Source organism: Topomyia yanbarensis, chromosome 3 (assembly GCF_030247195.1).
Source record: "Topomyia yanbarensis strain Yona2022 chromosome 3, ASM3024719v1, whole genome shotgun sequence".
Lineage (NCBI taxonomy): Eukaryota > Metazoa > Arthropoda > Insecta > Diptera > Culicidae > Topomyia > Topomyia yanbarensis.
Genome location: NC_080672.1, coordinates 275692759 through 275707431, shown reverse-complemented (window position 1 = coordinate 275707431; position 14673 = coordinate 275692759). Strand labels below are relative to the sequence as shown.

Genomic DNA, 14673 nt, shown 5'->3' with positions numbered 1-14673 from the left:
GCCAACCTAGGAATTGTTTGACGTAAAAACATTTGTTTAAGAATATATGATCCTGCACGATACAATTAGTATTTTTGAGCCACCCTAATGAGCAATAAAGGTTATTTTCTAATAAGTTTTAATATCAAAAACGAAAATTAGTTTACAAAAATTCTAAGAATAGTTACGACAAAAAATATTTTTGAGCAACTCTAATGAATAGTAAATGTTTATTTTCAAAAGTATCCAAAACAAATTCAACGTACTAAAACTACATAAAACCATCTTATTTTAACCGAAATGTTTAGGTTTTGACTTTGGTAACATCTTATTCTAAGTTTCCTTTTACAGAGAAAGCATTTTATACCACACCCGTATTACCGGCGGTAGCAAAGGCATACCACCAACTCGTTAATTTAAATCCTTGAGTTAACGTTAGCCAAATTTTAATTGTACCACCTGTAATGATACCCGATGAGCAACCTTTTCACACCCACATTTCTCATCCATCTAATTTTGTTGATTTTTCCACTCGCTTGCACCACCTAATGTATCGCCTTGGTCAGTTTCATTTTTCCGGTTGCTTCTGTTGGCATCCGCTGAAAAGATCCTAGCACTTTCGGTGTGTAATCCGTTGTCCCAGTGTACCTTTGATGTTGAAGCCCCGCCGGGTGAGATAACATTTCCTGTCCCTGGCGAAGGTAATGAGGACAATGACAACGCTGCATTCAGCCTGTCTGCCATCTTTAAATACTGGAAAAGTTAAGAGAAAAATAAAAAAGGAAAATCGGTACATACTTTTTGGGATGTTCAATGGGAACGGAACTTTACCTCTCGATGAACGTTGGTATGTTGAGTCATTTCGAGAAAGTTGGACAAGTATAATACCGACTGGTCTTGTTTGTCGATTTCGAAACAATAGAGCGCAAAGTTCAAATAGATGAGTGGATTTTTAATGGCATCTGGTAGCATAGTTGATTTCTCCAGCGATAGGTACGCGTTTCCGGGATCATTCAGATGCCGCAGGCATGCTGTGTCAAGTGGATGGAATAAACGGCATTGAACATAAGATTATAATAAATAGTAAATTATCGTCCTTGTACGAATTGATTGAGTTTGCCATCAGTAAACGGCGTTCTAGTATATTTCCTGACGTATCGCTACGTACAAATAGATCTTTTAAATGATGCAGATAATTTTTGTCACTTGTTGAACGTCAAAAGTTGTGCTTCGTGTTAAACGATTCGTCGGGAATGTTAATGTTTACCTCCAATTAGGTACTACAGTAACCTATTGCTTCACTGAATAACTCCGAACTCCGTCATTTTTTCAAACAAAATTATTTTCGGCCTCCAGATATGTGGGGTATTATTCGCTATAATGTAATAAATTGATTGCTTTCCCAGTACTTTTTTATTACAGGAAATTATCGCAAGTTTATACTGAATTTACGTAATTTCTTGAATGATGAAAAGTTGGGTCGCTACCTAATAAGGAAGCCAATGATAGACTGCTTGTCGTGTAAATTATTGCATGTTTTAACCTCTGGCTACAGTTTTCAGCATATCAATACTTACTTCCCAATAGCATGTAACAGTCGGCATTATCTGGTCGGAGACTAATCGCTGCTGCTAGTGTTTGAAAGGCACTAACATATTGTTGAGCTGTATAAATAGAAAATAACGAAAAACATATTAGCTAGCCTACATACATAAAATTTTTCTTTTATGCACATGAATCAGTACGTTCAGTTCGAATCAATTCACTCTTTGATAATATCGCAACAATGCGTACCCATTTGCATTATTAGTTAGTAACATGTACGTGCTGATTTATCATTAGTTCGTACAATACTCACATGTTACTAATATCAGTCCTAGGTTATAGAGTGCGTTAAAATTCAGTGGAGCCACCCACACCGCTTTTTTAAGACAGGATATTGCCTGGAGTATGTTGTTGAATTTTCAATCAAGATATAGTTTTCCACAGTCAGTAGAGCCATGAAGGAAGAAAGTTAAAATAAATTATTGCGTTTTTTCGAAACCTTACAAACATAATTGCGAAGCTAAGCGTAACAAATTCTATTACCGGTTAAAACATTTATTTTTTTATGCTTTCATCTTAAGTATAGAGTGTATTGATCGTCACCCAAATTTTTTATAAAGATTGTATTTATTGTATTTGTGTACATGTGTAGCACTCTAAATCAACAAAAAATATAATTATAATAATTACAACAACAATTCATATCAAATACACAATCAGTAATATTTTTGAACAGTGAAACAATTTCGACAAGACAACATTAAATTGAAATCGGTTTAAGATCCAGCAGTTGGCATCCAAGGTTCATTATGGCGAAGATCCCGAAATTCCCTCAATCGTACTCCGTGTGGCCATGTGCGAGATGAAAGAGCGTGTTTTTTTTTCAAACTTGTGTCTAGCTCCGCTCCAGTCTGACGTACTAACGTCTTGCCTATTCGAGACGAGTTTTTTCACCTTTGCAGAACCATTTACGTTAAAGCATTCTTTTACCAGAATCGAAATTTCTTGCTCGCTGACGTCGTTTTTATTATTCGATAGGAATAGCGTGAAACTATCGTTCGCAACTCCTTCGGGATGCATTGTTTCCGAGCAGTTTAATGTTATTGGCGAAGAATGGTGGTATTTAACATTGACCACGAAACTTTCGTTGCACTGCAAAGATGAACTCGGTTTTGTGCAGTCTATTAGCTTAGCCATCGTAGAATTAATGACTCGATACTTTGCCACCTTACCGTTCAGGCTAGAGCGTTGCTGTCTCTTGCTGGATGAGGAATCCGTCTCCATTCCACTCGGTCCATTGCTGCTTGTCGCAGTCTCGCAATCTTCGAAGGGTCGTCCTCTATCTGGTCGATCCACCGTGCTCGCTGTGCGGTGCGTCTTCTTGTTCCTATATGGTCGCCCTTCAGAATCATCTTCACCGGGTCGTCGTCTGACATTCTTACGACGTGTCCAGCCCACCGCAAATGTCCTATTTTTGCGGTATGCGCGATGGATGGTTCTTCCAGCAGCTGATGCAACTCATGGTTCATTCGCCTGCGTCACTTTCCGTCTTCCATCTGCACGCCACAATAGATGCTTCGCAAAACCTTTCGTTAGAAAACACCAAGGGCGCGTTGGTACTCCACGAGCATAGTCCAGGTCTCGTGGCCGTAGAGGACCACCGGTCTAAGCAGCGTCTTACAGATAATCAACTTCGTGCGTCGGTGAATTTCGTTCGACTGGAGTGTCCTCCGGAGTCCAAAGTAGGCACGATTTCCCGCTGTCTCTGAATTTCTCTGCTGGTATCATTGTCAGCGATTATTAGTGAGCCCAAATACACAAATTCGTCGACCATCTCGATTTCGTCACTGTCAATCCGAACTCGGGATTGGAGGCTCACATTGTCGTCTCTTTGTCGTACTTTGTCTTCTAAACGTTGATGGGAAGTCCAATCATGCTGGCTTCAGTTTTCAATCTGATGTACGTTTCCGACATCGCCTCAAAGTTCCGTGTCATTATGTCAATGTCGTCGAAGCCAAGAAGCTGGACGGACTTCCTGAAGATCGTGCCACTCGTTTCTATCTCCGCTCTCCTTATTACACCTTCTAATGCAACGTTGAACAGCAGGCACGATGGACCATCGCTTTGCCGTAATCCTCTTCGAGATTCAAAGGGACTCGAGAGTGCCCCTGATACTCGAACAACACACATCACCCGATCCATCGCCGCTTTGACTAATCGTATTAGTTTATTTTTTTCCCCTTTTTTATTTCGACTATGTTAGTCACATTTTCTTTTTTACGTTTTAACGACATTCAATTAGCTAGAGATTACTGGGTAGGGAAAGTTATGAAACTTAGAGCCATAGTACTCAAGTGAGAGCAAGGATGTGAAGTAAACAGATCGGAAAACTAGAAGTGGCAGGGTCATTAGAACAGGCTTAATATCGTGCGGGCTCAATTTTTGCCTTCTGATAATGAGGGTCGAGCTTAGGCAGAATAACTACGAATCACTCGAGTTCACTATCATGTGTCCTTGATAAAGGTAGACGTATCTATCTTTACCGTGACAACCGGCAAAAATTAAGCCACGCAAGATCACCACTTATTAGTTTAACTGGAAAACAGTACCCGTGCATTATCTGCCATTTGAAATCGACGAAAAAATGATGTGTGGACACGTTGTATTCGCGGCACTTCTGCAGAACCTGCCAAATCGCGAATATTTGGTCCGTGGTGACGCGGAAACCCATGAATCCTGCTTGGTAGTGCCCCACAAACTCCCTTGCAAATGGTGACAATCGGCGGCAAAGAATTTGGGAGATGACCTTGTAGGCGGTGCTAGGTAGTGTGATCGCGCGGTAGTTTCAGCAATCCAACTTGTCACCCGTTTTGTAGATTGGGCAAATGACATCCTACATCTACTCCTCCGGAAGAATCTCCTCCTGCCAAATTTTGGCGATTATCCACTGCAGCACTCTAGCCAGTGTTTCACCACCGTATTTTAATAGCTCGATGGACAGTTGATCTACACCGGCAGCTTTTTTTTGGGTCGACCGATCTCCTCCTTGACTTCTTGGAGATCAGGGGCCGGCAGCCTATCGTCTTCTGCGCGTGCTCCAAGATCCGTTGCCATACCACCTTCGTCATCTGCTGCTTCACCGTTGAGGTGCTCGTCATAGTACTGCTTCCACCTCTCAATCACCTCACACTCGTTCGTAAGAAGGTTGCCGTTTAAGTACCTGCACATATCGGCTTGCGGAGCGCAGCCTTTACGCGAACTGTTCAGCTTCTAGTAGAACTTTCGTGTGTCGTTTACGCGGTACAGTTGCTCTATCGCTTCGCGATCTCGTTGCCTTAAACATCCAATGAATGAATGAACTGCGCAGCAATGGATAAAGCCTACCATCGATTTCCTGTTACGGGCGAGTATCTGGATTGCTTGATCTTATTCCTTCAAAAATCCTGCCTGCATCCTTGAAAGCGACATTCAAAGAGTTTGGATGCGCTTGATATTGGACAGCTACAGCATTATGTATTTCTTTTCATACATCCAAAAATTTACAGATATTACCGTTACGGTACAACAAATTAGACGAAATATGCATTCGATGAACCGACCAAATATTTCAGCAGACGTTCTAGAAACATTCCTTATTTTAAATAGCGTTTGCGTTAAGCATGATCACTACACTATCACTACAAACCACCCCAAGTTTTAAAACAAACACTCATAGATTTTTTAAGAAATTGCCGCCATTTCAATTACTAATTTGATTGCATTCATTCAAGATATTTCATTCAAGATCTAACTATTAAAATAAACTATTAAAAGAATTATTAGAAAATCTCATCAATCGGCTCATCGGTTTCAGAGATATCGTGCGCATCACTAACGCTAGTGTAAGGAAATGCTTCGGTGCAACGGCCGGCAAATAATCCATTTTTGCATGAAAATATCAACATATTTAGCAGAGTACCTGCGTCCACTGCTCACTCCAAATGTTTGCTGGTAAAGATATTTCCTACAGAATTTCTTTCGCAGAACTTAAGCCTTTTGGAAAAAATTAAAAATATTTTTTGAGAAATGTGAAAACACAATTTCCCGGGAATCGGGAATCCCGGGAAATCCAAATTCCCGGGATGGAAGTCCTAGCACCGTAATCACGAATTGAAAAATGGCGAACAAAAGTATTTTTTAGCTCTCGTAGATGTATTGTGATTAGGTGTCTTCAGCTGAGTTTCATGAAATTTGATTACACCTACAAATTGGCTAGCACCTTCACTGTACTACCATTTCGAGAATCTTTTTGCCTTTCTCATATAGAAAGGTTATGCAATCACTCTGAAAAACGTCAACCTAATCCCGGCCCGGAGGGCCGATTGTCATATCCCATTCGACTCAGTTCGTCGAGATCGGAAAAAGTGTGTATGTGTGTGTGTGTATGTATATGTGTGTGTATGTGTGTGTGTATGTATGTGCGCATGTGTCAAATAATGTCACTCATTTTTTCTCAGAGATGGCTGGACCGATTTGCCCAAACTTAGTCTCAAATGAAAGGTGCAACATTCCCATCGACTGCTATTGAATTTTGGATCGATCGGAATTCTGGTTCCGGAATTACGGGTTTCAGAGTGCGGCCACACAGAAATTTCTCATATAAACTATAGGAAAAATTAAAAATAGAATTGTTATTTTTGATGCTAAATGTGTTCAAGGTGCATGAAACGTCGAAATTTTATGCAAACTTGAAAAAAAATTTGACGACAATTCACTTTTTAGGATTTTGGCACATTTTTGCCTTTCTCATATAGAAAGGTTATGCAATCACTCTGAAAAACGTCAACCTAATCCCGGCCAAATTTTTTTTCGACTCGCATAAGGTTTCTGGATTTTAACAGGGGCGTAGTTGATGGTTTACGGAGAGGGGTTACACCCCCCCCTCTACTGTTCACTTCCCTCCTTTAAAAATCTCCTTAAATCACCCCTCAGACCACCACCCCATCCAGCCCTCATATCCCTCCCTTTCAACCCCATCATCTTTAAACCACCACTATATCACAAAGCATACCAATTTAAGCTGGGGAGTCTTTCGTTCATGGGACTTTCGCCCTCCTCACATACCCACCCCCGCATGACAAAATTAGTTAGCAAGCAGCTATCATTGATCTAATGCTGATTAGGCTAATGGAGTATGATATTTTTTTGTTTCAAGTGTTTTACCGTCGACACGTAGCTCATCAAGTTCGTGGCTGGCAAGCCATTGTGTATAAGTGCAAAGTGTACTAAGAATGTAATGGACATTTCCACAATTATGTGGAACATAAAAGGCCTCCGTGCCATAGTTTAGAGAAATATGAAAGGCACAATTGCACCGCTAGGTGGATTAAAACAGGTTTTTTACAGCATTTTAAAAATATTTTTCTTTTGTAACCTTGTGTAATGGTTAAATTGGAGTAACATTATGTTTGTACGAGCGATATATATATAGATATATATATATATATATATATATATATATATATATATATATATATATATATATATATATATATATATATATATATATATATATATATATATATATATATATATATATATATATATATATATATATATATATATATATATATATATATATATATATATATATATATATATATATATATATATATATATATATATATATTAGAGCAACTAGATTCCTTTTGAAAAAAGTTGAACCATTTTCTTATTCAGCATGACAAAATCGCAAAGAAATGGAAATTTTCATATTGTTGTTCCAAAATCGCGTAAATATTTCTTACAAAACAACATAAGAATAGTCAAAAATCGACTGAAAAATGACAAAAAGCTATTCTTTTCAGCTATTTTGCCGAAGGTCCCAGAAAATGTTTTTTTCTTTAAATTAAGATTTTAACGGTATATTAAACTGTTTGAACGTGGCTTTTTTGTTGTATTTCACTAGCCCCATAACCCATAATAAGTCACTTGAAATATTCTTAACGAATGTTTGTTTTTTTTATAGGACCGTGTAGTCATTTTTTTACTAACATAAAACTGATATTGCTTCAAAAACGTGTAGGTCTTTTAGGTCACATCAAACCTGACAATCATTCAGTCCCATCCTTCGTCTACTTTCTTCCGGCCTTCGGCTTGAAGAAGCCTGAGCAGGGAAATTTTTTTTGTTGTGTGTCTGCAATTGCTACACCAGTGTGGTACCGCTTAGGGAAGTATCTTCTATTACCTTACCGCTATGTATTTCTGCTTCTTGAAGAAACAAAGCCCAATGTTGCTCCACACTTCGGATCCCTCATCAGGCAGATTCGAAATTCTTTTGTATTTGTTCAGTGCTCCGTCGATATCATTTTTGGACTAAATAAGAATAAAACAAACAATGAACTCGAATTGAAATCTCCAAATCTATTCCCCTGTCAAAGACATACCTGAAGAATTGAACCAAGTCCTAACAAAGCGGTGGCACATTTATCGTCGATGGAAATTGCATCTAGGAGTTTTTCAAATGCCCTCTGATATTCATTGATCTTCAAATAGAGGATACCGATCTGAGTCATCAAAGCGACGTCGTCTTGAGTTAGTCTATAAATATTAAAATACACGATTAGTTTTAAGTTATAGGCCAATTGTCATCCTGTGTTACGTAAAATATGTAGAAAATTTGAAAACTCTTTCACGATAAACGCAAATAATCAGTTCTGATGGATTCGCAACGTTAAAAATGATACATTTATCGAATATGAAGAAAGTAGTAGGTACAAAAAACCTAAATTTCAATGAAATTTTTTGTTAATCGCTATAACTTTGCTAGCTTAGGTATCTTCACAATCTTCCCATAATTTTACCATACCAAAACAGCGAATCTTAATCGGGGTTCCTTGGACCCCTTGGTGTCGTGAATTAGTTACTGTGCTCCGCGAAATAGAATTCCGGGTTTTTTTTTTTAATAGCCCGCCTCTTACCCCCACACCAAAAAGCTCACAAACGGAGCCCCCTGGTAGTGGACACATCAGTTCTCAGCGTACAAAAAAAAGGTCAGCACAACAAAACAAAGTTACGAATCGCGGAAACGCTGAGAACAAAAAAAAAACATTACGAGACCGACAAAACACAAAATTTGACAAGAAGCTACGGCGAGTACCCAGCGGAAAAGAATCCTTTTAAGGGTCCCATCGTAGCTTTGCAGGAAGCTCATAATAATTTAAATTTATTTATTACTAATTGCTATAAAAAATGCATTTATCAATTGTTTTTATTAAAAAAATGTTAACCAATAATAGCTAAAGGAATAAGCTTGATTGGTGGTGAACGAAGTTTAAATTAAAAATTCTCCTATTTTATTTTTTAAAATTAGTTTCAATTTTGCTTGGAAACGAGTGCGACATGTTATTTGCTTTAAATCAGTAGGAAGCTGGTTGAATAACTTAGGTCCGATGAAAGAAATGCGTCTTTGACCAAGGTTCGTGGATACTCTGGAGTATAATAAATGATTGGCTTGTCTGGTGCTGTGAGCTCGAATGCCTGTTGTAAATTCTAGATTGTTATGAGCAATAGTATTATGCAAAGCATTGTGGATGTATATTATTGTTTGGTAGTTAGTCAACCCAAGCAAAGGTAAAATGTTATGGGCATTATTATTGTATAACAAAATAGTAGGGTACATAAATGGTTTTTTATAAATAATTTTAAGACATCTGTTTTGAAGCGTTTGTAGCTTTTTCAGATTCGAGATACTGGCACGGCCCCACACAGATACAAGGTAGTTCAGCAATGAGTGGATGTGCGCATAATAAAATTTTAGAAGTACATGCTGGGGAACAAAAGAGCATACTTTACGCATAGCCCCACATAACGATGCAACTTTTCTCTCTATAGATGTTATATGCTCAATCCAGGAGAGTGTGGGGTCTAAGTGAAGTCCTAAATATTTGAAGCAGTTAGTTTCCTGAATTACAGACTGTCCCATTCTTGGGTCTGGATGCACGCCTATAGCTCTTCTAGATGAACGAAACAGCATATATTTAGTTTTTGATAGGTTCAAGGAAAGAAGGTTTTCGTTGAAATACGTCGTTAGTGTTTTTAAATCCGATTCAATGTCGCGTACAATATCCAGGCAGTTGTTGTTCGGGTAGAACAACGCTGTGTCATCCGCGAAAAGACGAGGAGTCCCTTTTAACCCGAGTCTACCTAGGTCATTGATATACAATAAAAATAACAGTGGCCCAATATTACTGCCTTGGGGCACTCCTATTTCTATTGGTCTATAAGAGCTACACGAGTCTCCAATAGATACGAATTGGTTCCTATATGACAGATAGCTACGAATAATATGATTTGCTACTCCCCTGATACCATAGCATTCTAACTTCTTAAGCAGGATTGAGTGATCCAGAGTATCGAATGCTTTTTTTAGGTCCAGAAAAAGGGCACCAACAATTCTTTTGCTATCAATTTGACTAATGATGGAGTCAATTAGTTCGGTCATTGCAATTAAAGTGCTGCAGCCCTGCCTGAACCCATACTGGTAGTTGTAAATTATGTTGTGTTTGTTCAAAAACTCGAGTAGTCGAGTGATGAGCAATTTCTCAAGAATTTTATTGAAAACGCACAATGTTGAAATTGGTCTATAGTTGCAAGGTTGGTTTGGATCACCAGCTTTGAAAATTGGAATTACTCGGGCAATTTTCAAAAAAGTCTGGGTACCTGCCGGTTTGAATTATTAAATTAAAAGCTTTGGTTAGGATGTTTGCAAAAGCGGTACAGTTACTCTTAAGAACACTAGCGGGGATCTTATCAGGACCACAACTGTTATTTTTTTCGAGGTCTTTAATCAAAAGTATCACTTCGTTTATGGTTGCAGAACGCAAGAAGATTGTTTCTTGGACGTGTTGTATATTTGTAATAGGATTTGAGTTGGGACTCGTGGGAATATTGTCAGCCAAATTTTTGCCAATGCTAGAGAAATACTCGTTGAAAACATTACATACTTCTTTAGTCTCAGTGACTCTGATATCGTTGCAAATTAGGCTGATGGGAACATCCGACTTTGAACGACCAAAAATGGTATTAATATTCTTCCAAAGTTTTGAATGAGTTGTGTTGGATAGAAGGTTTTCAAAGTAGGCCTTTTTGCACCGCATTTTCATTACATTAACTTTTTTAGTTATGTGTTGCAGAAGAGCTTTGAGGTTTTCATCATTGGGGTTATTTTTTACTCGTTTCAGATAAGGGTTTATACTGCAATACCATTTTTTTCGTAACAAACCATGGGGAACCGCAACAATCCAGGTTGGTTTCGGAGGAGTCCGTTGTACAAAAGCGATTGAGAGCCACACTACAATTCATTTCCATTCTATTCTACTCTAACCCTTACACAGCCAATATTGAAAAGCATCCTGGAAAACACTGCAGTTATACTTTAGTGTTTTTCTTGTCAACATTAATATTTGAAGCATATTATAATATGTCGCAAATATTAAAACGGCCAGGCCTACTGTGCATAGTTGGGTTTGAAGATGTTTCAATATTATTCGGCAATTGAATTATTCATTTGAAGAACAATTTAACCAACAAATCGTTTTGAAACTTGAATGAGGATGAAACGAGGACAACCGTACCGATCGTTTCAGATTGTAGAGGGTTGTGTTAAAACGTTGGGAGTGACTTGACCAAGAAGGTCTTTGGTCCTTTTGGATGGGACAGAGGTATTTACACCTTGCCCTGGCTAATGAGCCAAGGTTAAAGCGACTTTTCTCGCTCTTGAGAGCCACACTCCAATCATTTACTAAACTTTGCCGAAGATGTCAAGCCTGCTGAATGCGCAATAAGAAAGTTAGAAAGAATGTCAGTGTACAGAACAATTGCAGGGCTAATGCTCCGATCCTACTGACACTGAGCATCTTTGCTTGTTGAATATATGGTAGTGATCTTTTGAGGTACTGTTTGGAAGAGTTTGCACTATTTCTTTAAATTATCGGCTTTCAATCAATAGGATATATACAAATTGATACAAACTTTTTTGGCCGTCGAGAGGAAACAGTATAATAACAAAAATAATCTCAATGTAGTGAAATTCTCGAATTTTAGGGTAACGAAAATTCGAATCGAGTACCTCAATTTTCACTCTATCATTTGAGCTAATGCGACGAATAAAAATGATGGACTGTGTTCTAACCAACAGTTCGAAATGAACAGGATACGGAATAAACCTTCTTTAATTTGACCAAACAGAAATAAATCTGTTTACTACATCAGCGTGTACCTACGGCTTATACTCACTGTAAACAGCTTTCAATCATCTCGATCGCTTTCACATTATCCCCTTCATCGATGTAAATTTCCGCCAGAATCTTGTAGCTATCGACATGCTTACCACACATCACGGACTGTTTTAGATACTCCTTCGCTTCTGCTATTCCCGCCTTCGGTTGACCAAAGTTGCGATGAAAAAGTTCACCGATGTAGTGATAAACTTCGTGATCCGGACGTTCGAGCAGGGTTTCCGCTTTGAGAAACACCTCCAGTGCCTGTTTGAACCGCCCCATGGCAAAGCTGCAAGGGAAGAAATCATAGCTCAGTCTATCGTTATGACGACAAGGTCGTTGAATGCGTACAAAGTCTTTGCAAGTTCGTTATAATTTTCTGCGTTCTTTTTGTTGGATATAATTGCCTGCTGGAAGCAATTGATTGCTTCGGTTGGATTTTCTTCGTCACGTAGTATCAGTCCCTACAAAACGGTGGCATTACGCTTTACAATAATTGCAGCGGTGAATCCCACCCAATCTGTTGGTGGAATAATTTACCTTTACATAAAATAGATACTCTTTGTCGTAGCTGATAGTGAGCTGCCTATCGATTAGCTTTCTACATAAAGAATAATCTTTTCTCGTGTACAAACAGTGGATGAGCCAGTTCATGTTTTGATTTGTCCCTGTCTTTGCTGCCATCGCTGCCGCGGGAAATAGACATAAAAGCAAATCGAACAGTTAATTAGCAAGCATTGCCATTGATCGATATGGAATCGGGGCGCTCGAGTTGCTATTTTCTTTTTGGGCAAAATCGTTGCGATTTCCACTTGATCACTCTGCCTATCCCAAATGGGTGGCGTACACGTACCTGACTGGGGTTGTTTGGGTGTAGACGAACCACCCGTTCGACCATTACAGTGTACGTACAGGTCCGTCATCTAGTTTGCGAATTCACGGCTTTCACAATTGACTGAAAGTTTTCTTTAGCATAAATAAACTGTATACATGTTATTCTATGAGATATAAGGAACTAGCATATTTGTTTGGTTTGTTCCGTTACTATGGTTGCGGGATTCGCGCAATTCTCTGAAAGTAACAGAAAGATTGGTCAACAGGATAGATACGTAGATTAAGCAGGTATTATTATAGCGATAAATATTTATTTTCTTGTGAGTTTACTTGGAAGAATATAAAATCAAATTTAAGTATAGTTTTGTTTCAATTTTTCAACCTGGCATTGTTTAACAAACGTTTCCGTTCAATAAAAGTCACGGAATTTTCGATGTATGAATTGGTTAAAAAGACCTTCTGCCCAAAGACTGACGTTCTATTCTATATGACAAAAATACTTAAAATATACTTTAAATATATGTACCCCGTTTGGAATATTCCTAGTGCAAAGAAAATTTTTAAACTGAAACTTGTTTTAAAGCTATCTTTAAGACGTTTTTTGGTTGCTAGCTATTAAAACGTATTTTATTTCTGTAGGATGAACGTAGTATTAGAGAAAACTAGTTTGTAAGTACTTGATATATTTTCTTCCGTTTAATATAATGAAAGCTTTTTTAAACGATTCAATCATCGAAGAGCTCCTGACTGGTGATTCATCGAAGACCTCCTCACCAATCAGTGTGAATATCCGATTTTTATCTTTACGATTTTACGAAGCATGTTTTGTTCTTGGGACTTTTATTTTCAATCATTCATATTGCATAACATCGGGTAACTGGTCATGGCATAAATCTGGCTTTAAAGACACTTTAAAAGACACTTTTTTATTAAAAATTTGCTTTGAGCATTTTTATATTTGAGTATATTAATTGAATTTCCACAATGCTATAATTGGCAATATGCCCTCAAAATTTTCATTGCACTATACGCAAAATTGGGCGAGTGACTGTGAATTTCCATACATGGATAAAATGATTCTCAACATCGTGAATAAAGTGCCATGAATTCTGGACCCCTCACGTTTTGTCTTTCTCGCATAGAAAAGTTATGCAATCACTCAGAACATTGCAAACATAATCCCGGCCCGGAGAGCCGTGTGTCATATACAATTCGACTCAGTTCGTCGAGATCGCAAAAATGTCTGTGTGTATGTGTGTATGTGTACATGTGGAAAAATGTCACCTCTATTTCTCAAAGATGGCTGGACCGATTTGCACAAACTTAGTCTAAAATGAAAGGTACAACCTTCCCATCGGCAGCTTTTTATTGATTGGGTTTTCGGTTCCGGAGTTACAAGTTGAAGAGTGCGACCACACAGCAAATTCTAATACAAACTGGTACCACCATGATATCAAAATGATGCAAAACTTATTAGAATGGGTGCAAAATTGATTTGCCAGTCTAGATCAATAATGATTAACCAAAGTCGCTTTGACCACATCGGTCACCTACGACGGATCTTGATCCCATATAAACAGGAGCTGAAAAAAAACCTCAAAGGGGGAGTAAAGGAAAATTCGAACTTGTATTGTTGATGCCAAATGGCTTTAAAATGCATGAAACGTCGAAATTGCATGTAATCTCGAAAAAAATGACTTTCGAACTTTTGAACTTTTTGCCTTTCTCACATAGAAAGGTTATGCAATCACTCTGAACGTCAACCTAATTCCGGTCAATTTTTTGGGACATATAGATTTTCTGTATTTTAACAGGGGCGTAGCTAGGGGTATGCGGTAAGCGGATACCGGCCATCCCCCCACATTACACACCACCCTTCCCTAATCCTCCCCACAAAGTCCCCTCCCAGCAAAAAATTGGTTTGAAATGATTTTGAGTTTGAAACTACTTTAAAATTGAAACTGATTTAAAATTTCTTAACAAGTTGAACATTTTCGACGGAGTCTGGATCCTTCACCTGGATGAAACCAACGGTGGTTCAAGTGTTTCAGCATCG

The 14673-nt window shown here is 38.2% G+C and overlaps 1 protein-coding gene across 1 annotated transcript in view; it reads right to left on the bottom strand.

Annotated features, from left to right (window-relative positions):
* Positions 1–244: 244 nt before the first annotated feature.
* Positions 245–14673, bottom strand: part of LOC131688613 (Bardet-Biedl syndrome 4 protein homolog) — a 34102-nt gene continuing 19673 nt past the window's right edge. The window contains exons 2-11 of the mRNA XM_058972980.1: positions 12637–12854; positions 12324–12469; positions 12135–12247; positions 11800–12072; positions 7950–8103; positions 7756–7878; positions 1838–1922; positions 1557–1643; positions 811–1010; positions 245–732 (exon numbers count right to left, since the gene is read on the bottom strand). Coding sequence (XP_058828963.1) covers positions 490–732; positions 811–1010; positions 1557–1643; positions 1838–1922; positions 7756–7878; positions 7950–8103; positions 11800–12072; positions 12135–12247; positions 12324–12469; positions 12637–12706 — 1494 coding nt within the window. The 5' untranslated portion in view covers positions 12707–12854 and the 3' untranslated portion in view covers positions 245–489. The remainder of the gene's footprint in view (positions 733–810; positions 1011–1556; positions 1644–1837; positions 1923–7755; positions 7879–7949; positions 8104–11799; positions 12073–12134; positions 12248–12323; positions 12470–12636; positions 12855–14673) is intronic.